Source organism: Megalobrama amblycephala, linkage group LG14 (assembly GCF_018812025.1).
Source record: "Megalobrama amblycephala isolate DHTTF-2021 linkage group LG14, ASM1881202v1, whole genome shotgun sequence".
NCBI lineage: Eukaryota > Metazoa > Chordata > Actinopteri > Cypriniformes > Xenocyprididae > Megalobrama > Megalobrama amblycephala.
The window spans coordinates 16,332,707-16,357,275 of NC_063057.1; the positions used below are offsets into that span (position 1 = coordinate 16,332,707).

At 35.8% G+C, this 24,569-nt stretch overlaps 2 protein-coding genes across 3 annotated transcripts in view; one reads left to right on the top strand and one right to left on the bottom strand.

Annotated features, from left to right (window-relative positions):
* Positions 1-3,527: 3,527 nt before the first annotated feature.
* Positions 3,528-24,479, bottom strand: def6c (DEF6 guanine nucleotide exchange factor c). Of its 2 annotated transcripts, XM_048156149.1 has the most exons (16): positions 24,438-24,479; positions 21,183-21,280; positions 20,756-20,978; positions 16,087-16,213; positions 14,337-14,477; positions 13,102-13,284; positions 11,976-12,203; positions 11,614-11,760; positions 11,418-11,526; positions 9,560-9,762; positions 7,145-7,252; positions 6,448-6,614; positions 6,166-6,334; positions 4,222-4,305; positions 4,013-4,103; positions 3,528-3,868 (listed from the first exon to the last, which is right to left on the bottom strand). In XM_048156149.1, exons 4-16 carry the CDS (start codon positions 16,180-16,182, stop codon positions 3,714-3,716), a joined length of 1,881 nt encoding a protein of 626 aa, XP_048012106.1. In that variant the 5' UTR covers positions 16,183-16,213; positions 20,756-20,978; positions 21,183-21,280; positions 24,438-24,479; the 3' UTR covers positions 3,528-3,713. The 2 variants fall into 2 exon arrangements, with proteins under 2 accessions (XP_048012106.1, XP_048012107.1); XM_048156150.1 differs by lacking the exon at positions 16,087-16,213.
* Positions 20,428-24,569, top strand: part of LOC125245645 — a 30,186-nt gene continuing 26,044 nt past the window's right edge. Inside the window, exons 1-8 of the mRNA XM_048156313.1 lie at positions 20,428-20,547; positions 21,102-21,286; positions 21,355-21,494; positions 21,578-21,688; positions 22,673-22,875; positions 23,124-23,288; positions 24,174-24,326; positions 24,453-24,535. Coding sequence (XP_048012270.1) covers positions 21,150-21,286; positions 21,355-21,494; positions 21,578-21,688; positions 22,673-22,875; positions 23,124-23,288; positions 24,174-24,326; positions 24,453-24,535 — 992 coding nt within the window. The 5' untranslated portion in view covers positions 20,428-20,547; positions 21,102-21,149. The remainder of the gene's footprint in view (positions 20,548-21,101; positions 21,287-21,354; positions 21,495-21,577; positions 21,689-22,672; positions 22,876-23,123; positions 23,289-24,173; positions 24,327-24,452; positions 24,536-24,569) is intronic.

Genomic DNA, 24,569 nt, shown 5'->3' on the forward strand with positions numbered 1-24,569 from the left:
TATTACATGATGTAACTTACTTGATGTCCCCGTTCAAGAATGAGATCACCCGGACCATTATAAGCCAGACCATCTGACACCCATTCATCTGAATCAAACGTTCAAAGGACTTCGACATCAATCGTTCCAGTTTTTTCATAAACAAGATGTGGGGACAAGTGTTCCAGCTGAAACAACAAAAGGCCCGAGTTCCCCTTTGAATCTCCAGAAGTGCCAGAGTATTTTGGGTCACTGGCTTTCCATTTTGTGGTTCATCTCGTGTTTTTTCTGGCTTGGGAAATGCACTGAAGGAAGTTGGTCTTGCATGAAGAATATAATTACAGGTGGTTTTGTATCAGACATATATCCTCGGGTTAAGGGTGGACCCGCTGCTAATACATAAATGGGGTATTGCCGCTACCAGACCCTAAAACAGAGTCGTTGATCATGAGAGACAGAAGCCAACTGAAAGCATCTACTGTGCTTAATGGCTTACAGGGCCAGCTGAAAATGTTTCCCTCCACCACTCCAAATGTATCTGGTGTCCTTGAGCAGATTGAGCAGATAAATATGTGCTAAATCAATGATCACTTTGCACGGCAGCGAAACGCACAAATATTATAGAAGTGGGGATGTGTGTTGCTCTAATATGGTTCTCATAAAACACTTCCTCATGGGAAGCAGCTGGGTGCAGTGAAGTATTGCTTTCACAATGACAGACTTGCAGGAGATACATTATAATATATCCTGTCATGGTTTCACTCCAAAAGGAGGCTCCTTCTAAAATAGTCTCAATATTGAGAGTGTCGGAGAGGAAATTTCACGCAATTTCATGTGTGAAACATGACATATCTGTGTTAATACATGTTATAAACTGCTCTATAACGTGATTGAAAACAACTCTGTTGGGTTTAAAACGCAATAATGAACCATCACAGGACATGCGCTTCTAATCTTCTAATAAACCTAGAGAGAGTTTGAACTTGAAACCTCCTACATTTTGGTACTTCATTTTCTATAGCAAAAGACAAGTGGTTGATATCTGACTGACAGGAGTTTTGTCCAGTCAATTTGTAACAAATCCATTTACTTTGAAAAAGAACTGAGACATTTTGGCCCATTACTACATGAATAACAACCAGGGCCGTCCCAGTGCGAGTTAGAGGAAGTGAGGAAGGCCTTGGTCGGTCTGTTCGCGATTGCTTTCGGAGTGGGGGAACTGTGTGTTCTTTGGTATCCCTCTCAAATCTCGGTCCATTTGTCATTCGGCCCCCCTAAAGCAACCACAAATATCTGTTGTCTCAACAAAATAACCAAAATGTCCACACTAGTTTCTGGGATTGAAAGTGAAGTTGGAAATTAGAGTTGCCAAATGTACCGACTTTGGCACTGAAATGTAAAAAATGTGAAACTTTGAGCGTTGTTGACACCTCTGATTGGCCATTGTGTTCACACTGTGATTGGCTACAATGATCAAAGCTTCAAAAACTTTGTAAACAGTCATCAATAATGCTCTTCACCGAGCGCTTACACAGATACACACGGGAGCGTTTGAAAGCAGGCTGCTCCCACTTTCAAAATGCATTCAAATTCAAACGCTTCTGTGCGTTGATCATTGTAGCCAATCACAGACATATCTGATGAGTGTGTGAACACAATGGCCAATCAGAGGTGATTAACAGCACTCAAAGCGTCACATTTTCAAAATGTCAGTACCGATTAATACCGAAGTCAATACTTTTGACAACTCAATTGGAAATTAAAGTTGAAATTAAATTTCACCCTTTTTATATTCTAAATGCATGTTATTATTGTGAGCAATTCATCCATGCATTCGTTTCATTTATTTTTGATCTTGCAATTTCTAAGAAAAACGTCAACTCAATTTTCCCATGAAATGATACACTTCTCTCTGGTGACTCATGCAAGACTTCACCTATCATTTAGTCTGTTTAAACCCCGCCCTTTCTTACAATCTACTGCATGCTTACATTCAAATCAGCCTCCATCCAATCAATAATCAATGTATAAAACCAAATCCCCGCCCTACATTTTTTTCTGTTTCGAAGGTCAATTTCACTCAGATTTACATCACAATACAAAAAAATATCTGTCACAACTTCAGGTAAACTCTTCCACAAAGGCTATTTACTTCTTAGTGAACCTTCTTTAAATTTTGCACAAAAAAAAAGCGAGCATATTGAGATTCAATTGTTAAATGGCAGTCGGATACATCCGATTACTACAACTACAAAAGTAGTGAAACAAAGGTTTAAGTATCGCACTTTATCTTTCCTGATCTCTGGACCTGACAATTCCTCTCATCACAACCTCAAATCTCTACACCCACAGGTAGAAATCCTCCAAACCATAAGCGGAAAAGATCTGTATCTGGAAAAATCACGGCCGCAACTTTTCTTCAAAAGTATCATTTACAGTCAGCCTGTTGATGACCACCCAAAACTAACAGAGAGAACTATTATTCATTCTCAACAGAAGCCTCAAAGCCACAAACTCAACTGTACTTTCTTGCTGGCCTCTATGGATCTATAAATAGATTGCATGATTCCTTTCGCTTTTAAGCAAAACAAAAAGGGGTGCCCTAACTGTTTCGACTTGGTCAGTCCATTTTAAAAACATGATTTACAAAATAAAAGGTATGTTGATTGCAAGGGCGTAGACTTGGTTTCAACTTTGGGGGGGTTGAACATTGGTATGGTTGTATTGTATTGGGGGGGTTGTAACTGATGGCTTTGAATATTGGGGGGGTTACCTCCCCCCCATAAACTACGCCCCTGGTTGATTGGCTTCTCAGACTTTTTAAATCCTGCTTCCTGATCTATAGGGCAGGGGGTGGGAAAGTGATGGAAAAAGAAACAGATTGGTTGGTTTGGTTTGTTAACGTGTAACTGCAGCCCAGAACAAGCACCCCCTCTACTGACCACACAAAGAATTACACACCTAACAAAAACACAAAATTGATTGCGAATTAAGTGTATTAGTATTTTAAGCAAAGGGTTCTCAACTTCAAGGGGGCCTCAAACTGACAAAACAAACATTAAAATAAGCTAAAAAAAACAAGATATAAGCTGACATATTTCTTAATAAACCAGGAACACCTGGAAATACAGTATGAGGGAATTTTAAAGGGGTGATTTCTAGACCTGAAAAAAATGTTAATGAATAAAATAATGGTTTTATAACGAATATAGATTTTTTACAGTTATATTAAATATTTTATTAGGCAGAAATTGCTGAGAAATTGCTATTATAAAAAAAAGTCATCACAAACAACCAGAAATATCATATAAATTCATTGCTAAAAAACATTCAGTTATTGAATGTTTAAACTTCTGGAATTTTAATATTAATATATCACCACTCCTAGTTTGTGTAAATACAAATATTTGAAAACAAGCAGCTTTGTAATTACAGCAAAAGCACCAGAAATATCTTGGGGGGCCTTCAAATACTTTGTAAATAGGGAGCCTTGAAATGGGACAGTCACAAATGCTAATTTAAAGCATTAAAGCATCTGCTGCCAACACTTCAAAATCTATTTTTACTATTCATTTTGTGCATATTACTTATTACATAATAAAAAAGCTGATCAACTGTACATATACGATCTGTGAGGTCCTACTGCAGCCGGACTCAAACACACAGGGTAAGCCTGCAGCACAAAACATGTACAAATATTATAGCTATACAGTAGGAACACAGATTTAGGAACCCTATTCTTCCTCTTCTTGTGGTGGTGGTGATGGGCTGTAACCATTTCCTTTTTCTTGACCGACGCCTGTTTGAACCTTAGCAATGAACTCTGTGCTAGTGAGGGCCTGGCCCCGTCTGGGACAGGTGGGCTTTACTGGCAGATGCTCGACTTTGTCTGTAAACAAGCAGAGAAATACAGAACAATGATCGTAAAAGCGATTTATGATTGTGTAGATATGATCAAACAGAACAAATCTTGTTTATTTCATTCTCACGTGACAACCGAACATAAAAATATTTGAGTGAGATTATATCTTACCTCCTGGTGCGATGGGCTTCATGAGGCGGTTAAGCTGAATTTTCCAGGGTTTCTGCATCTGAGTGGAATTAGACTGACTCATCAATTCTCTCTGTATAAACATCAGTATATGGCTTTAGTAGAAAGTTTGATCGCAAATGATTCGAGGTGTCATTCATGTAACACAAATGGCCCTTTTTAGTCAGTCCCACTGTTTTCTAGTCTCTCACCTCTGTGTTGTGTTGACCACTCTCCTCTGGTTGCTGGATGTTGGGTGGTGCTGCAGTGGAAGCTGATTCATGGATAGGTACCTCCTTTTATACAATAAAAGCCATTTGTTAATGAACTACTAAACAAGTTGTAATTAGAACAGGGGCGGTTCAGCCAAGCGATGGATGTGTTAAATCATAAAAAGCTATTTGCTTTCATGTGAAGCTCATTCAGACCTGCCCTGATCTGGATGACTGTGTGAACTGCACAGACACGTGGACTTTAGCCAATCATAAAAAGATACAGCAGCAAAACAGCCTGTTTAAAGGAATAGTTCACCAAAAGGGAAAATTTGGTCGGGGTGAGTAAGAATTTTTTTTTTTTTGGAAAGAAATTAATACTTTTATTCATAAAGGAAACACTTTTACTGTCACTTTTGATTAGTTTCAAATGCTGTTCTTCAGAATGTTCTATTCATCAAAGAATCCTGAAAAAATGTATTACAGTTTCCACACAAACCACTGTTTAACACTGATGATAATAATAATAATAATAATAATTGTTTCTTGAGCACCAAATTAGCATATTAGAATGATTTCTGAAGGATCATGTGACACTGAAGACTGGAGTAAACCGGCTATTTTAAAATATTATAATAGTTCACAATATTACTATTCTTACTGTATTTTTGATTAATTACATGCAGCTTGAGAGAGTTCTTTCAAAAAAAAAAAAAATCTTACTGACCCCAATCTTTTGAACGGTAGTGTAGTTTATCATTTTTGAGTAAATGATGACAAAAGTTTTATTTTTGTGTGAACTAATCCTTTAATTCTAAGAAAATTGTAATCATGAATGTTTTTGCCTCAACAAACCTTAGGTGAGTACCAATTTGCGTACTTATTCGTAATTCGATGCTGTTTTGTAGTATAAACAGTGCAAGTAGTGTGTTCACACTGAAAATTCCAAAACGAAAATGTGTAATTTAAATACCCACATGACACATTTAATTAAATCCCGGGTTATCTTGCTTCACGTTTCACACTGCTCATAATTTACCCGGGTTTAACAATTAATCCTGGGTATTTATAAGCTGACATTTCACATTGTACATTCCTAAACCCTGGGTTAACATTCTTATTTGCATATTTGCTGTTTCAGTGTCATTGATTGGATAAACGCAGCACGTGACCTGTTTACATAGCTTTAGCATTGCGCATCCTCAGTGCCGACTGTACTATCAAGTTTATATTGAATTGACATTTCGGACTATAAAAGGTAAGAATGAAACGTCTCTTCTTCACTCAAATTGTTGTGTTTTCTGTCAGCATTTGACATTTTTTTCCTCTCAAACATGGGCATGATCAGTCGAAAGTATCAAATTACATTCATAATTGTTAAGTGTGTCCCTGGCTTAAGGCACATGAATATGATGCATGCTATTGGTTAGCCGTTGCTAAGCAACTAGTCATAACATTCTAACACCACTTTGTTTCACACTGCACAAGTTTGGCAGCGCAATGTGGAGTTAACACCACAAAAGCTGTGCTAACCCTGCTCTAGAGCAGGGTTTCATAACCCTGGGTAAAAATGATGCTAACCATATATTAAAAAGTGTAAAAAAAACATTCCTTTACCCAGGGCTAAAAGCGGTGTTCAGGATGACGATAACCCGGGGTTAAGCGCAGTGTGAAAAGCCCTATTGTGTGCAATGGACACTCGGGCACTCTATCAGACTTGAATGACAAAATAACCTAATAAAATTCATACACTACACAGTTGAGTACGTAATGTATAAGTGCATAGTGTATAGTGTGTCAACTAATGTCTTTCACTATATACGGAACAAAAATTTAAAACGCTACAAAAGACAAACGTTTTTTTTTCACCAACCCTACAAAATATGCTGTCCCTTTACTATCTGTATTTCTTCAGATCAACTCCAGTTGTGTCTTGTCTCTCACCTCTGTGTTGTGTTGACTGCTCTCCTCTGGTTGCTGATTGATGGGACATGTTGCAGTGGAAGTGTCATCCTGGGGTGGCGGCTCCTCCTGACTCCTAACAGCAGGGGTTTCCAGCTGACTTTGAAGAAGGAGAAGGTCCGCAAGTTTCTTCTGCTCCTCCGCAAGCTGCCTGCAGGTATAAATGAAAGCACTTAAGAGTGTATTTCTTGTCCTAATACAACAGTGTCCGTATGTGTTGGCGAAGGTGTGAATAAAATGAATGAATTATGAGATCTGCGGTACCTCTCCAGGTCCTGTCGGACTCTGTCTTCTTCTAAACGGGCGTGAATCTGAGCGTTGAGCGCCTCTTCCAGTTTAACTTGTGTGAGTTCTAATTCACGGATCCTCTTCTTCTGCCGCTGTACTTCCTTCTCCATCTCAGTCAATGTAGCTGTCATCCTCTCCTTGGCCTACATAACCACCAACTTTATCACTATTTTCAACATTGATAATAATAAGAAATGTTTCTTGAGCAGCAAATCAGCATATTAGAATGATTTCTGAAGGATCATGTGACACTGAAGGCTGGAGTAATGATGCTGAAAATTTTGCTTTGTATCACAGGAATAAACTACATTTTAAAATATATTCAAATAGAAAACAGTTATTTTAAATTGTATTAATATTTCACAATATTAATGAATATTAATGTATTTTTTATCAAATAAATTCAGCCTTGGTGAGACTTCTTTCAAAAGAGACTTTTAAAACTATTAAAAATTCTTACTGACACAAACCTTTTGAATTTATACATCACAATGTCATGTAACTGCTGTATCCAAAGACCTGAAATGCTGCTTTCAGCAAATGAATTTGTCATAGTAATACAAGTGCATGAATGTGTTAAAATATGTTTTAAGAAGCGGATGTAGTGTGACAACACATTAATGAAACAGGATGGCTTAAAAAAAAAAAAAAAAAAAAAAAAGCTCTGTCTCACCTCTTTAGCTTCTTCGAGCTGTCTCTCCAGATCTCTCTGTATTGCCTGCTGTTTCTCTCGCTCTTGCTTCTCTTCCTCTTTATGCTTTGCCTCAACCTCCCTCTGTTTCTGGGGAACAAACAAAAAAGTTACACAGGTTAAGTTTGGAATTAAATACAAACGAACTACTTACTCAATACTGCATAGCATATATCATAATAGCAACTATTTAAGCTATAAGCTATAAAAAATAGCATGTGAAACAGAACATGCATGCGTCACATGGCATTTTTACTATACCGCTGCTGTCCAGTTATCAATAAGGTTATTTTGTATATTTAAACAAATCTCTCAACTCTCGATGCTCCAATCATATAATGAGTCAAGAATCATGTTTTTACTTTCGGATTATTCGTCATACACTCGAAATGGAAGTTCAAGTCAAATGCATTGCATTGTGGGATACAACATCTCACACCCTGTGCTATATTGTAGTGGTTCTCAAACTTTTTGACTGGAAGCAACCCATACACCTCCTTCAATAAAAATGGTTGTGGAGGGAAAACAAGTGTTTGTTTGAAGCATTTTAATTGAGATAAGACTTTGGTTAAATGTAATATATTAAAAAATAATGTATTATTTTAAATACTTTTAAGCCCTCCTTAGAAGTTTGCTGAAGGCCCCTGGTTGAGAACCAATGCTACTTTATATTGTATACCACCCATGTAGACATATCAAAATTATATATATATATATATATATATATATATATATATATATATATATATATATATATATATATATAAGGTTATTAAAAGTGTAAAAAAAACATAGGCCTAATAGAGATATAATTAATTTTGAAGATTTAAATAGGTGTTAATAATGAGATTATGTGTTTTTTTATAATCTTTTGTCATTTTTTACAAGATGGACAAAATCTGTCACCAAAAAGTCATTGGGATTAACCAAAATTTGGGTTTAACCGAATGACACTTTTGGTTATACCAAATGACGATATTTTCAAACAATGCTAACAGACTGATATCTTGCTAGCTAGCAAACAAAAGGACAATCAAACATTTTATATTTAGTACAAGTTTTTAAAATATTACAACATTTCCCTTGTTTTATCGTGGTTGTACCAAATGACCTGATGTTTCAGGACAAGCGTATGAGCAAGTGAAAACATGAATTTTTCAAATAGTTAAGAGAGAGTCAAGCCTTGTCCAAATACCCACACTTGCGGTCTTTGCACGACGTATTTCCTGTATTTTGCTCAAGTGTTCAAGTGGGCGTGAAGACCGCAAGTGTGTGTACAACTTTTGATTGCCCGATGGGACACACTTGTAGTCTTGCAAAAAAATGCAATTATTTACAGCTTTTATTATTATTATTATTTTCAATACTCTGCATTTTAAAATACACTTCTAAATGTCTGTTCAGTGGTCACTATGTAACTAACAGAAGACACTATTTTAAAATTGTGGTGCTTCTTTGAGTGATAAAAAGCAGTTGCAAATGTTGTACAAAATACAGATAGCCCACTCATCTTTGCATCAATAAAATGTGCAACACTTATATTTTACTACCAAATTATATGTACTATATATTTAATTTAACTTACAGTCACGTGTTTTCCTTGACATCTCGCGATTTTGGGGCATGTGAGTTCCCGAACATAATGCATGATGGGATACGCTTAGCCTCGAATACCGCTCAGAAGCGCGTTAAGGCCACTGCACTTGGGCATTTTTAAGACATGGGACAGTCTTGCGCACTTACTTCCTGTCGCATGCACGAGCTCTCAAGTGGCCAAGACCGCAAGTGTGGGTATTTGGACAAGGCATCAGTTCACGACCATGTGGTCCTTTGCAGGTGTCTGAATGATGTCGCATCCTGTCACATGATATTGAATGCATGACTTGATCCAAAATGGACCCTTTATATTGATTACTCCGAATGACATCAATGAAATTAATTTTTCCGGACATTCTTTCTCATAACAAAGCAACCACTTCTATGCATAATTTTAATAGCATTTTGCACTATGTTGATATATGATGTTATAAAATCATGCCAGAATAAAAAATATATACATTTATTACATTTTAAAATATTTTAATCACAAATTAAATGGCTGTATTGGCCTTTGGACGGTTAAACCAAATGACCTTTTGACACTTCAAAATCTTTAAAATACCTTTATATGTAGCAAAATATAATTAAAGCCTTTTGGATTTAATAAGAGATCTAGTTATACTACCTTACATACCTTAGATGTCATATCTTTGTTTTTTATTATTATTAAGGTCTTTGAACAAAAAAATTACCCGCTCCATCATTGACCCATATACTGCAGATATACTAAGAGTAACATGATATTTGGAATATTGCCACAGTCCCTTTGCCCTATTAGAACTATATTAAATCAGTTACTTGAATGATGCTCTCAATGTGTTGCTCCAATCTCTCCGTTTCTGCCTCCTGCTCCGGAGAAGAGTGCTGCGACCCCTCAACTGCAATGGGTTCGTTGCTCTGGCTTCTTTGAAGGGTTTCTCTCTGCTTGCGTCTGCTCAATTTCAGCTCCTGATGTAGAGAGCTCTTACCCTCGGCCCTCAATCTAAACGCCGTCTGCATGGCTACAAAATAGTTTGGCCCATCATCCCTCAAGAAAACAGAACACTTTTGACAAGAAAGCAGCAGTGTTACGTGTATATATATATATATACACACACACACACAGCCTGGCCAAAATAAGTCACTGTTTGGATTTTAATAGGCAAATACTTACCTTAAGAGTTTATGGATGGATCATTATTACAGTGATTATTATGTTTCTAGCATGCTATATGTTTAGCAAATGTTCTTTTAACCCTAAAAGTGTAGCTTTTCATTTCATTTCATGAATCATGGACCTCTTGATGGACATAAATGTTGTGATGTTATTTCCATCAAAGGGTGCATCAATTTTTGGTCAAGATCTTGTATTGACAATGCAAGAGGTGAGCACTCTGTAAAGTCTACTCCAGCACATCCCAAAAACTTACACTGAGGTGCCAATTCATGTGAGAAAATGATTCTTCATGCTTCATCCCAAACATTTTTTTCAAAATTTGAGCCTGATGAATCTTGACATTGTCACTCTGAAATATGGCCATGACACATCTCCTGATATCCTTGTTTAAGAAATGAAAAGCTACACACTCCATCTTTTAGGGTTTAAAGGTGCCCTAGATTCAAAAATTGAATTTACCTCGGCATAGTTAAATAACAAGAGTTCAGTACATGGAAAAGACATACAGTGAGTCTCAAACTCCATTGTTTCCTCCTTCTTATATAAATCTCATTTGTTTAAAAGACCTCCGAAGAACAGGCGAATCTCAAAATAACACTGACTGTTACGTAACAGTCGGGGTGTACACCCCCAAAATTTGCATATGCCAGCCCATGTTCCCAACATTATGAAAGGCATTACACAAGGGCAGAACGTCTTGATCTGTGCACAGCTGAATCAACAGACTAGGCAAGCAAGCAAGGACAATAGCAAAAAATGGCAGATGGAGCAATAATAACTGACATGATTCATGATAAGATGATATTTTTAGTGATATTTGTGAACTGTCTTTCTAAATGTTTTGTTAGCATGTTGCTAATGTACTGTTAAATGTGGTTAAATTTACCATTGTTTCTTACTGTATTCACGGAGACAAGAGCCGTCGCTATTTTCATTATTAAACACTTGCAGTCTGTATAATTCATAAACACAACTTCATTCTTTATAAATCTCTCCAACAGTGTAGCATTAGCCGTTAGCCACGGAGCACCATCAAATTCATTCAGAATCAAATGTAAACATCAAAATAAACACTGTACTTATGCGATTAGACATGCTGCATGACGAACACTTTGTAAAGATCCATTTTTAGGGTTATATTAGCTGTTTGAACTTTTTTTAATGTTGTTTAAAGCAAGCGCGAGCTCTTGGGGCGTGGAGCACGAGATTTAAAGGGCCACACACCCTGAATCGGCTCATTTCTAATTATGCCCCAAAATAGGCAGTTAAAAAAATGAATTTAAAAAAAATCTATGGGGTATTTTGAGCTGAAACTTCACAGACACATTCAGGGGACACCTTAGACTAAAAAAAAGTTCTAGGGCACCTTTAAAAGAACTGCTGCCAAACATATAACATGCTAGAAACATAATAATCACTGTAATAATGATTAAGTATTTGCCTATTAAAATCCAAACAGGGACTTTTATTTTGGCCAGGCATTATATAATGGACTCTCACCTGTTAACCAGTCTACTCTCTGCTTCAGGTTTGAAGCACTCATCTCATAGGTCCTGTTGGGAGTCTTCACGCAGAACAGGCAGCGTCGCCCTTCTTTATCAGGGAGATTCTGAGAGTGTTGACAGAAATGAGAACATTATGATGCCTGAAGCATTTAACATACTTATTTTACAGTGGAATACACTTGCCGAATTACCTCCACCACACAGTTCTCCTCCAGCAGGACCTCTCCTTTCTTCTCCTTCAGGTCCTCGCTGACAAAGTACGCAAGGCTACTAGGCTTCAAAACAAACCAGCGTTCCTGCCAGTTCCTGCGAACGTGCCCCTTCTTTAACAAATAACCCTGATGGATAAAGCGAATAAGAAAAAGATAAAAATGTAACTAAAAGACTTGAGATAAAATGATTGTAAATGGTTGTGCCATCTGTTACACAATGCAGGAAGTAAAGAACCATGCTGCTAAGAATCAGACAGTGTGTACAAGTAGTTGCAGAATTGCATTATAGCATTAAAAGATTCCAACATAACCTAGTGTGCTGAACGCAAAGCATCAGTCACCTTCTTGATGGTGTTGTGGTACATCTCCATGAAAACATCGTCCACAGCGAGACTGAAGGCCTCCTTGCTCTCAACATGCAAAAGCTTGCCTGCACTCAAATGTTCCAAGAACTCCCACACTGACATGCCGTCCTGAAGATCAACATTCTGGGACAAAAGTTCCTCCAATAACGTCCCATCCCACTCCAGACTCATTGCACTTGAGATTTTCTTCAGCAGGTACTCCAACTAAATTAACACAGAGTTCATGCATTAGCATCAGCTACAGGTGAGTTGTTGAAGACGTGTTTTTTGTGGATGAATCTCACAAAAACATGTCTAGTTTCAGGTCACATATATTATATATTTGCATAATTTTGCATTATTATTTTTTTTAATTAAAATATTAATAAATTACTCCCACTGCTGACATAAAATATATAAAATAAATGTTTGGTTTCATGTTAAAGAAACACATTTTGTGACACATTTTTGACTCGTTTCTTGAGATCTACCATTTCCTGCAAATCATGAGAAAAAACATATATTCAAGGGGTTTCAAACAAACCGTGTTAGCTCTAAGTAAAATGACAAAAAGCAGCAAGAAATGAAAGTTACAACATATCCTCAAATTTGGTTTCTTAATAAGAATCTACTTTAGACTAGTGTTATCTTCAGGAAACCACTACATCTATATGAAGTTCCAATCCTCATGTCACTTCCTTCCGTGAAAAAAAGGTGCATATGAAAAAAGAAACACCATACTGTAGCTTCAGACCACTCAAACACTGTCTGAATAATAAACTGTGTGATTCTCAAGTTAACAGTCTTATTTTAAGTGTTACCTCTCACTTAAGCATCACAAACTGCTGCTATTCACAAACATAAGTATTAAGAGATTTTATTAGTATGGACAAAGTCTAACCAGAATTAGGTGGTGGCTTTTTAAGATATAAAAACATCCAGACTCTGAACGTTTTAGTCTGATTGGAAGTACCCATATTATTTTGGTTAACATTAGCATATTAATATTTTTATATTCAGCCAGAGTCTGGTTATATGTGTATCATTTCAGCTTTGGTTAGTCACAGCAAAGTCTTATCTTATTATCTCTCTATCTGTCCATCTTTCTTGTTTTCTCACTCACCTCCGGTTGAATGATGACTAATGGGTAACGGTCTTCCGAGAGCAGGTTGAACAGACAGAAGAGTTTGAAGCAGTCTTTCTGTGAACACAGGCCCTGTTGAATGCTGGGTTTGCAGTTCTTCTTTGATGTCAACGTCCAGCACAGCTCATCAAAGGTTTCCTTATTAAACGTCCCCTCCGTTGCCTGTAAATGAACACAGCACTTTTAACAGTCAAGAAAACTTTACCTGACACAGTTCGCCAAACAGACATTGCTCAATGTTTAATTAAATTAAATTAGTTTACTCAAAATTTAAAATTCGGTCATTATTTACTTATTTAAAACCCGTACAGATTTCTATCTTGTGTGGAACACAAATACAGAAATATTAAAGAATATACTGTACTTTAAGGGACTTTTGACTCCTTTTTGATGCTTAAAAGCTCCAGTCCCTATTAATTGCAATTGCATGGAAAAGAGCAACTAGAACATTCTTCAAACTTTCTCCATTTGTTTTTAATGGCAGAAAGAAAGTCATGAGGTTGAGTAAACCCTTGCAAAAAACAACTGTACTGAATGTGCACTTGTAGTGTTCTTCAAATCATTAAAGTTCAACAGTACGTGCAGATATGTAAACGCCACTTAAGTGTACTTAAAAAGAGTACGCGACTATGTTACTTAACGCACTTAAATATGCTAATAATGTCAAATTAATAGTCATTACATAATCATAATCTTTCTTTAAAGTACACTTTTTCAATGTTCATGTACAAGTATATGTAAAGTACTTGATTTTATTTGATATTACATTAACAGTAAATATATTTTAAAATCTACTAAATTGCAACTTCATCATTACAAATGTGTAATTACAAAACTTGTATGTCAAATTTAAACACATGACATAAATTTCAATAGAAATGACATTAAATTATTTTTAGTTTACCATAAATGATTGTCAGTACACTCAACTGTATGTCAATTTAATTTTTAAAAATGTAATAAAGTTCTACTTAAGTGTGTCAAGAACCACCCTTACGTTCAACTATTTGTATTTAATGTAAATTAAAAATATAATAAAAATACATTTTCATTTTTAATGGTAAACAACACTAAATAATTTGTCCTGACACATTACATTGAGTTTGCACTTATACTTTTTCAGTAATAACCTTTTAAAAGTATGCTAAAGTGTACTTCTTTCTCACAAGGGAAATGATGACACAATTTTTGGTAATTCTGGAGAGTTATCAGACCTTAGCCAGGATGTATTTGTTGAGGTAGGGCATGTAGCCCTGGTTGGACACTGGCCCATTATTATTGTCCTTAAAGTGCTCCTCCAATGCCACAGGATCATGAGGAATATTCAGCGCCGTATAGAGATTGTGTGAGAGAACCTGGTGGAGAAACACACACACACAAGCTTTTTTTTAGATCATTTTGTAGACTCTCCATTGGCGTAATGGTTTTATACTGAGCTAATTATATTTTCTAACCCTAAACATAACCCACACAGAAAACTTTCTGCATTTTTACATTTTTATTCATTTTAACATCATTTAGTATGATGTATAAGCTGTTTTCCTTATAGGGCCCAATCAAATGTCTACACAATGTCAAAAATTTCAGGTTTATCTATCTTTGTTGGGACTTTTGTTCACACAATGTAGGTACTCCCTCCCCCCACTCACTCACTCACACACACACACACACACACACACACACACACATGATTTACCTCATTGTGGTAGCCACATCAGCAGATAAACAAGACCACACACTAGAAGTGTGGATTTGTGTGGAACACCCTAGAGGATTTGACATTACTAAGCTATATTACAGTGGCCATAAAAGAAAAATGTTTATAAAATATACAACAACAAATATATACTTTTTAAAATAAGACAAACAGTATTTGAACACTTACTGGTCAACTGTAAGTGGAACATATTCAATGTTAATTTGTGTTTACTATGCATATCGCTTGAGGGAAACTGACTTCATACAGCACCACTAAAATCACCTAGAAACTAGTTAAGTAGAAGTAATTGCAAAAAATGGCACAAAAAAAGTGAAGTTAGTTCTTTGAAAAGGCCTGACCTGTCAATCACTTGGATTTAAAAGCCAATTTATTGACATGATCATGAGACCTTGTTCAGATATGACATACAGTCAGCATTGCAACTGACCTTTATACAATGTACAATAACAGTTTTACACACAAGAAAATAAATTTGAAGGAAATAGCAAAAATGCTCTCAGTGCAAGTTCTAACATGTCTGGACCCATGTCTGTTTACGCTGAGATTTTAAGCAAAGGGCCGACTCGGGACATGTTTAAACACGAGCTAAAGACTGTCAAAGCTGTCTGCATGCTGACTGCGTCCTTTGGTATTTATTTTCAAGCTCACAGACATGTGACACAATTAAATCCCCCCATCAATATCCAATAAAAAAGTACCACAAAGCTTTAAGACTATATAAGATCATTATTACTGCATGAGAATGTGTTTGAGTACCTACTGTATACTTAACCATATTTTGGGGACAAATTTGTGGCTAAAAATGAGCTTAACCTGATAAAACCTCCTTTTTGGGGACATTCATATTTGTAAAAAATAAAAAAGTAAATACGTTTTTTCATTGTAAAATTTTAAATTGTAAAAATTCTTATTTTTTCCCCCCTGTTAGGGTAAGGTTGTGGGTCAGGGTTAGGTTATAGTATTTTATAATTAGCTCAGTATATAAACAACATAAGTCTGTGTCCCCATATAGCCAAGTAAACGTGTGTGTGCGTATGTACTGTATGTGTGTGTGACTTATTTGGACCGCTGTTGCTTTCTTTTCTGTAGCTCTTGATAAGAAAATATGACATTTAACTACCACAAATGTAGAAAACATATACAATGTAGCCTAAATAAATAAGAAACCGTTTTTGTATATAGAGCAAACAACACTTGAACACATTGAAACAAGAGTCAAGTCAAAGTTACACAGGTGGTCTGACCTTTAGTTGCGACTTGGAAACTTTTCCGCTCTGCTCTACATCCAGAGACGTGAACGCGTACCAGATGGACTTCAGCAGCTCGCTTTGTAGATCCATAACGCCAGTAATGACACATCCTGCTCACATTCTGAGACAGATACCGCTTCACATTGCGGAACTGAGACATTGGCTGTAGTTAAAAATCTTATGAGCTTCCTACCTAGGCAGCACTGTGGGCAACACGGGCGCGTGCAAAAAAATTGCGCATTGTAAACGCGTTATAAGCGGAGCAATGATGCCCAAAATGCTGTCTAAGTAGGAAGCTCGTTATATTTTGACACACAGTCTGACTACCGAGTAATATACACCAGCTGGGAGGGACAGTTACTGGTGAACTTAAAACCTCAGTCTACACCGCGAGTTAAATGCAAACGTGCAACTGAACCACAATAAACAAATCCTCTGAATTCTTAAGTAGGCTAAAAGACTGCAATAAGCGGAATATAGTGATACCATCAAATTAACAGTTTAGAAAGCTTGTTTGAGATGTTATACACTGCTTTAGAAAGATGCAAAACAAGGACGAAAATCACTGGTGCATCTGGTGGTGTTTTGGTTTGAACGAATCTTTTAAGTGAACGAATTCGTTCTAAAAGACGCATGAATCAATCAATATTCGTTCGCTGAGGTGTAAATAAGATTCGATTGTGTTCTGTGAAGGAAGAACATGCTGACTGTACTGAATTAACAGTTTAGTGGAAGAACGAACTGGAACATCGTTCTGAACGAAACGAATCAGTCATTCCAGCATCGTTCGGTTTGCCGTGCGAAACAATCTCGTTCACGAGAAAATGAGAGGAAGAATTATGATTAAAATGGTTAAAACTATGAATGTATTTACTCTGTTATTAGGGGAGAACGGGGGCAATTGTAGTTTTGGTCATGTCTTCATTACTCAAAAACTTTTTGAAATATTTGGATACAATTTTTATGTCAGTATCTTAGTATCTGTGTTCTACTTGTTAACAGTCACCATATGGGGGCAGTTGTAACAACGCATGTAATACCTTCATATAAATACCAGTGACCACAATAAACTCCAGAGAATATGGATATAGTTTAATATCCACTATATCCATATTATCCAGAACAATTAATTAACCCCCCTTGCTGTTTTCATTGGTCTGAACCTAGGCATGCTGTGAACAGAGGGTGTACAGGGCCTACTCAGTAAAATGGATCCCTAGATCGAGAGGCAAAAACACTTTTCTTAAATTATTGGAAAAATAATCTATTTTGATGTCCTTACTAAGCTGGGTAGTGTTTCCCAAAAGCCTCGTAAGCCTAAATTGATCAACTTAGGCTTACAATGCTTTTGGGAAACGCTGCCCTGGACACTATTTTGATGGTGTTTGGTGCAATTGTAACTGTTACAATTGCCCCTGACTGTACCACCCCATGACAAGCTACCCTGCTAGCTAGAAACAACAAAGCTAATTTTTGACAAAGATATCAAATGTTAGACTCCAGAATGGTCATCAAAACAAGACTTGGAGATTTAAATTCATAGACATTAATGGTTAAGACAGTATGAGGAAAATACTGTAGATGAAAAAATTAGTTTTATACTTCAAAAATGAGTCTTTGTAGAAAAACTTTACCAAGTATGATTTAGAAGCTTGTCTTTTGGCATGCAGAGCGGGATCTCCACAGAGCACATGCAAAATGAGTTTCATGGTTCTGTCTTGTTTCTGATTTGTGTAATTTGAGATGTTACAATTGCCCCTGGTCTCCCCCATTGTCTTTTTTCTATAGTGTAAAATATAATTAAGGCCTATATCTGCTATTCTGCTTTGTCATCTGTTGCAATAACGTTTATGACGCTTACACACTGCAAAATCTCAATACATTTGTAGACAAGCACATTTTAATGACTTGTTTAAGGGAGAAAACGCACCAGGTTTTAAAACAAACGCTCCAAACGAGCCATGTGTAAAAACGCCCTCAGTCCTGACACAAATTGTTAATCGAATAAGTTCAACTGTGTTCAATTGAGTGAATGATTCAATGATCCACTTGTAATGGGGAAAATTACTTGTTGCGTAACAAACGAAGGATTGTATACTGTTAATTGTTCTTGAAGAATAAAATCTTGCCTAATGAGTCACTTGTGAAGTTATCTCTTTGGTCAACAGATTCAAAAGACTAAGTCAAAACCCCAACAGATTCAAAAGGCTAACTCAAAACGCCCACCACTGCTTGCAGTGGAATGTGTGAGTGGGTTAAGTGTTTTGTGGGCGTTAGGCTGTGGAGTGTAAGTGGTAAGTGAACGCACTTCTATCTCTGGTCAAGGTTCGCTCGTGCAGCTCAGGTGGGAGTGAATCTGTTAGTACTGCATGTTTGTTCAGCATTATAAAGCTACCTTAAGAAGCAATACAGGGAGTTCTTAAATGGTTTACTCTGCAATATCGGCTTATTCATCGCATTCTATAAATATTCAGATATTTTTCTTGACTCATGTCCTTCTAGCATGATAAAAAGAGAAAAAAGTAGGCCTACATTAAAAGACCATTTAAGCAATAACATATAAATAAAATCAGTTATAAGTGCATTTTTTCTTCCTCAAGACTACGATCTTGGGTAGTAAGAGGAGACTGCATAATCATCATGTAAGACGAGACGTGAGAATAAAATGTCAAATTATAGTTCAGACACTTCCTCAAGTCTCAAGTACAGACATCAGGTGACATTAGATACAACTTCATTTTATTTTGCCAAATGCGCTTGTATTGATTCATCTTTAACAGACTTTGACTAAAGATTTCTTGGATAGCTCTGATGTAGATGAGTTTCAGAAAAAAACCAGGGGTTTAATGGACAATAAAGACTAAACGAAATGTTTATGTGAGAAACAAAATAACTGCTTTAAGATCTGCGTATAGGAGATGACAATGTCCACCACTAGAACTTTTAAAAGCTCAGTAAATGGCATGCTTCATCCTCACTTTCTCTTTCCTGCTCACTCACAAGACTTTAAGATATATATCAAAAAATAAATATTACAATAATATATGGTATTAATTATATCTATATAACATTATGTGACTGAAATACACAAACACATTCAGTTCTCATCCTTAAGTCGCCATATACATAAACACAAACCCCAGACTGTTGTGGTTTTGAAGCAGTTGACCAACTCTGTAAAGAAACTCTCAGTGAAACAGACACAGATGAATGGGTTTCACCAAGGAGGCAAGTCTCAGAAGACATTCAAGAAATATTACGGGTTCAGTACGAGTTAGGTTCATTTGACAGCATTTGTGGCATAATGTTGGCTACCACAAAATTAATTTCCAGTTCCTCATTTTCTTTAAAAAGGCAAAAATCTGGGTTATAGTGAAGCATTTATAATGAAGTGAATCCATAAACGTTAAAATACTCACTTTTCCAATAGTATTATAGCTACAAGATGTAAATAATATGCATGTTAAATTGATTTTAGTGTGGGGAAAAAACAAAACACATTAGATAAATAAACAACTAAATCACATTTTTCTGTGTAAAATCAATTGTACAACTTTGACACCATGACAACACAATGCTGTAAACCATAAAGCGACTGTAAAAAAATAATGATTTAAACATCTTTACAGCTCAAATAAGGTTCACATTTCTGCCTTTAAATCCTCCAAAAATTGTTCCCATTCACTTCTATTGTAAGTTCCTCACTGTAACCTCAAAAATAAAGGACGAGTCCAAAACATTTTTTTATAGTGCTCATTTTTACATCACAAGTGTACTAAGAAGAAACTAAAAAAGTACTATGTCTAAATAAAAAGAGCCTGATGTTCAAAATCACTCAAATTATCAGCCTGACTCATTTCTGGCTTACTGACAGATCATCAGACACTATGTATTAAAGAGCTGGCTCATGTTCTGAAGAAAGATCTGGCCATATCTAGACATTCTGTACAGATAAATAAGGCTAAGAAGGTCAGATCGAGTCGTGCATAGATCATATCGTTCTCTCTTGACTGTTCAATCACACCTGGACTGGTCGACATGTCCACAAGTACCCCACCTCCCCCACCCCCCACATGCACACAATGAACCCGGCCCGCCTTTGACACATCCCAGTCCCCCCTCACTCCCTTTCTATCACAAACACACACTCATTTACTACCGTAACAGACACACATGCTTTCTAACAAGATTGGGAGGGACAGTCACTCTTGGCAGGACGCATACTGTGGGCCTCTGATGTAATTCCCTTCTGCTTCCTGTTGGTGCTTAACCCTAATACACCTCCCACATCCCAACTCTGCTTATAAATACAAAAGAAAGGGATGCTGGTCCCATTAAGAGAGTCCGACTTCATAGACATGGACATTATGCACGTTTAAGTGGAGGTCTGGCATGGATGCACCGTTTCTTGACTGGAATTTCAATTTGACGTAAACTCAAAACTGGAACTGACAGGTAAGACTTCATAATCAACTTATACCAATAGGTATTTCGGTATAAACAATGATGGACAAGAAATTGATATATTCAGATACTCTTGAATAAATGCAGGGTTTGATATTATAGTGAAACTTATGAAGAATAAATGGTTTCAAGAAAAGGTTTTCCATTGTGTTCGTATTTGCGGTTCTCAAATGTGAGGGAAAGAGTGGTGGACACAAACCTCCTCATTCAGAGAGGGAGATTGGATCCCTCCCCAACTTCTGGAAGGGTTTCTCATGTCAATGGGTTCAGTGATCTTGGCGCAGACCTGGGAGAGCTGGTCTATTGAACACGGCAATACTGCCAGAGAAAGGGAGAAGGGCTCTTTTGGTCTGTTTGATCAGATTGTTTTAACACAGGAGAGACGAGATCCTCTAAGTGTTTGCTTATCTGGATTAGCCATCCTACAAAAAGAAAGAAACAAAATGAACAGGTGATGGTAGGCAGAAAAATTTATGCATAACACTCAGCAAACAGCAAATCGAAATGAATCTGAAATCTAATAAATCTGCTTTTTTCTCCAACAGATAAGATACAACACACAAGAAGAATTTACAGATAAACAATCAGGCAATATGATGGATGAGTGTTTTCATGAAAAAGATTACCTCGTGTCACGACGTATCTACTCAAACCGGGTCTTTGACCAGGTCCATGAGAGACGAGACCAAGAGATCCAGAGTTTACGAGAACAGCTGAGCAGAACCTGTGGGTGAGTACATGTGGAACTTGCATCTAGTGTTTTTATCTGCATTGTGATATTAATTATATTTTCCACAGATGCACTGATAAATGGGCTGTTCAGAAGATAAAGGGGCTTCTGCCAATTCTAGATTGGCTACCTAAATACCCAGTCAAGCAATGGTTACCCAGTGATGTTGTCTCTGGGGTCACCACAGGCCTAGTATGCTGTTTACAAGGTAAGATGCACTCAGTGAACAAAAATGCATATTAATTTAATAGTGCGATAATGAAGTTGGAATTGCTTTCCATTGCTGTGCAGGTGTAGCTTATGCATTGCTGGCCTCTGTAGCACCAGTCTATGGACTCTACTCTGCGTTTTTTCCAATTCTCACATACTTTGTGCTGGGAACATCCAGACACATTTCTGTGGGTAGGTCTATGTCTTTATTAATACATCTTTCAAGTGGTATCAATTAAAAGTTATGTACTGCTTACTGCATACTACTTACTATTTTTAAGCAAAACAGCATGCTCTATGGTATGTAACAGTAAATGCTTAACACAGTAGCTACTACTTTGTTACTAATATATTATGTCATCTTGATAAATTGCATGTTTTATTGTGTAAAAATGGCATGCTGTTATCATCTTGTAAATAACTATGGTTATTATGTGGTCAAATACAGTCATACTAAAATTTATTCAGACACCTTGAACATTTCATTCATTAATACAGTTTATTCACTATAGTTTAAAAAATTGTAATAAAATATGACAAGATCTCAGAGTTAAACTGTTTCAGAAAAAAATAATCTTAATTATGTCATAAAACACTTAAGCAAAACATGGTCAGGTCAAAGTGTCTGAATACTTTTTGGTTCAAATTTTTATCGATTTTACTGGTAGTCCACTGTATGAAGAATTTTTGGGTATAATATGTCACGGTTTACTTTATTTTGCTATCCTCTCTTACATAAATGAACTATAGTGTCCTGCATCCACTACAGTAAAAATATATCAAAAATTATATCTCATTTTTGGTTTTACTGTATGGTTATTTTGTCATTTTAATCCAAGTTTATGTTAAAAAAAACATATATATATATATATATGTATATGTATATATATATATATATATATATATATATATATATAGGTTTTATATATATAATATATATAATATATATATATATATATATATATATATATATATATATATATATATATAATATTACTCATAATGTAAGTTCAAGTTTGATACAGTATTCTGTGCAGTGTGCACTGATGTATACAAATATAGTAAGCATGTTTTATCTACAGTATATAGAATATATGCATGCATACTGAATAAATAGTAAGAGTAGTATGCAATGTTTTCATGTCATTCTCTTATTTGCATCTATATCTCATTTAGGTCCATTCCCTGTCACCTGTCTGATGGTGGGCTCTGTGGTTTTGACCTTAGCGCCCGATGAGCACTTTCTGCGTTCAGTGAACATAACTGCTGTGAATGAGACAGTGACAGATGAAAGGTTAATGGAGGTGGATGTAGAGGCCAGAGAGGCCCAGAGAATCATGGTGGCTTGTACTATGACAGTGTTGGTTGGATTATTCCAGGTAAACATTCACAACATTTAAAATTAAAACCTGTGATACAGGTAAAATAAACAGTTTACACATTTCTTTATTGTAATATTTAATTTGTATACTTGCATACCTCCAGCATATTGGAGGCAGGAAGTGTCTTTTTATAATACAGTTAATTCTGCACTTGTACAAATGTATTCTTAAGCATCAGACAGCAGTATTGTCATTTAATATCAAGGTGGTGTGCTGCAACACAAATTAGTTTTGCTTATTCTCAGGTGGCTATGGGGCTGATGCAGGTGGGCTTTCTAGTCAGGTATCTCTCAGACCCACTGGTAGGCGGCTTCACCACTGCTGCTGCCTTTCATGTCTTCATATCTCAGATTAAAACCATCCTGTCTGTTCCTACCCACAACCATAATGGATTCTTCTCCATTGCTTATGTGAGTCTCTTAAATGTTTAATATTGTTTTAATATCACAAAAACACATATCTCAGCTTAAATAACCTGTATATTAAAATATTTATCTTTTAAATTTTACTAGTGAATTTGTATTTCTACTATATATATATATATATATATATATATATATATATATATATATATATATATATATATTCCACAAAAATAAAATAATATACATTTTTCCACAATTTACATGCATTTTTGGTACGATTAAAAGGTTTATTTAATGTAAAAAATAAAATATAATAATAAATGTATTTTTAATATATTTTATATTAAATAATGATGATAATCATTATTATTAATAAGTATAAATTATAATAATAATAACAATAATGATTATTAATATTATATTATTATTAATACTATTATTTAGAGATGCACCGATATATCGGCCAATAATCGGTTTAAAACAGCCGATAGTCAAGGTCAATATATCCTGTCAATCAAAAGAGGGCAGGAAAATGCTAAGAAACCAGTTTGATGTTCAATATTAATAGTAATTATATTAATTAATAACATTCCAAAGGTTAAGAAAAATTCATTTAATCTTCAGAATTTAGTGAATGTGTGTTAATATTAATTTAAGTAATGTGTTTGTTTACAACTGACACCAGTTACTCTGAAAGTCAATGAAGTGGACAGAATAAAGTTTTTTATTTGCATTTCTTTCAAAATATTATTAAAATTATAATGATTAATTATTACTTATAATGAAATTATCATTAATTTAACCCCCAAACTTTCGGTATCGGCAGATATCAATCTGAATAATCGGCTATCGGTGGAGAAATTTAGTATCAGTGTATCTCTACTATTATTATTAAATTTTAATATTTTAATTACTTTTTTCCACATCTAGACTCTCATTGATGTAGGCAGGAATATCAACCAAACAAACATTGCAGACCTGATCGCTGGATTACTAACAATCTTCATTGTTATGGTTGTGAAAGAGATCAACACAAAATTTCAGCATAAAATCCCAGTGCCGATTCCCATAGAAGTGATTGTGGTATGTACAGTTTTCCCACAATATACAGAGTCTTTAACTACAAATTAAGCCTGCATTCTTTGTGACATCTGATGATTTTTTTTTTATTTTTTTTTAAATGATTGCTGTTACCTTTCACTGTCATAGACAGTGATAGCTTCTGCAATCTCTCATGTGATGGACCTGAACTCCCAGTACGGCGCCAGCATTGTCCACAGTCTCCCCAGGGGGTAAGAGCACTTCCTGTGGCATTTCCTGCTTCCT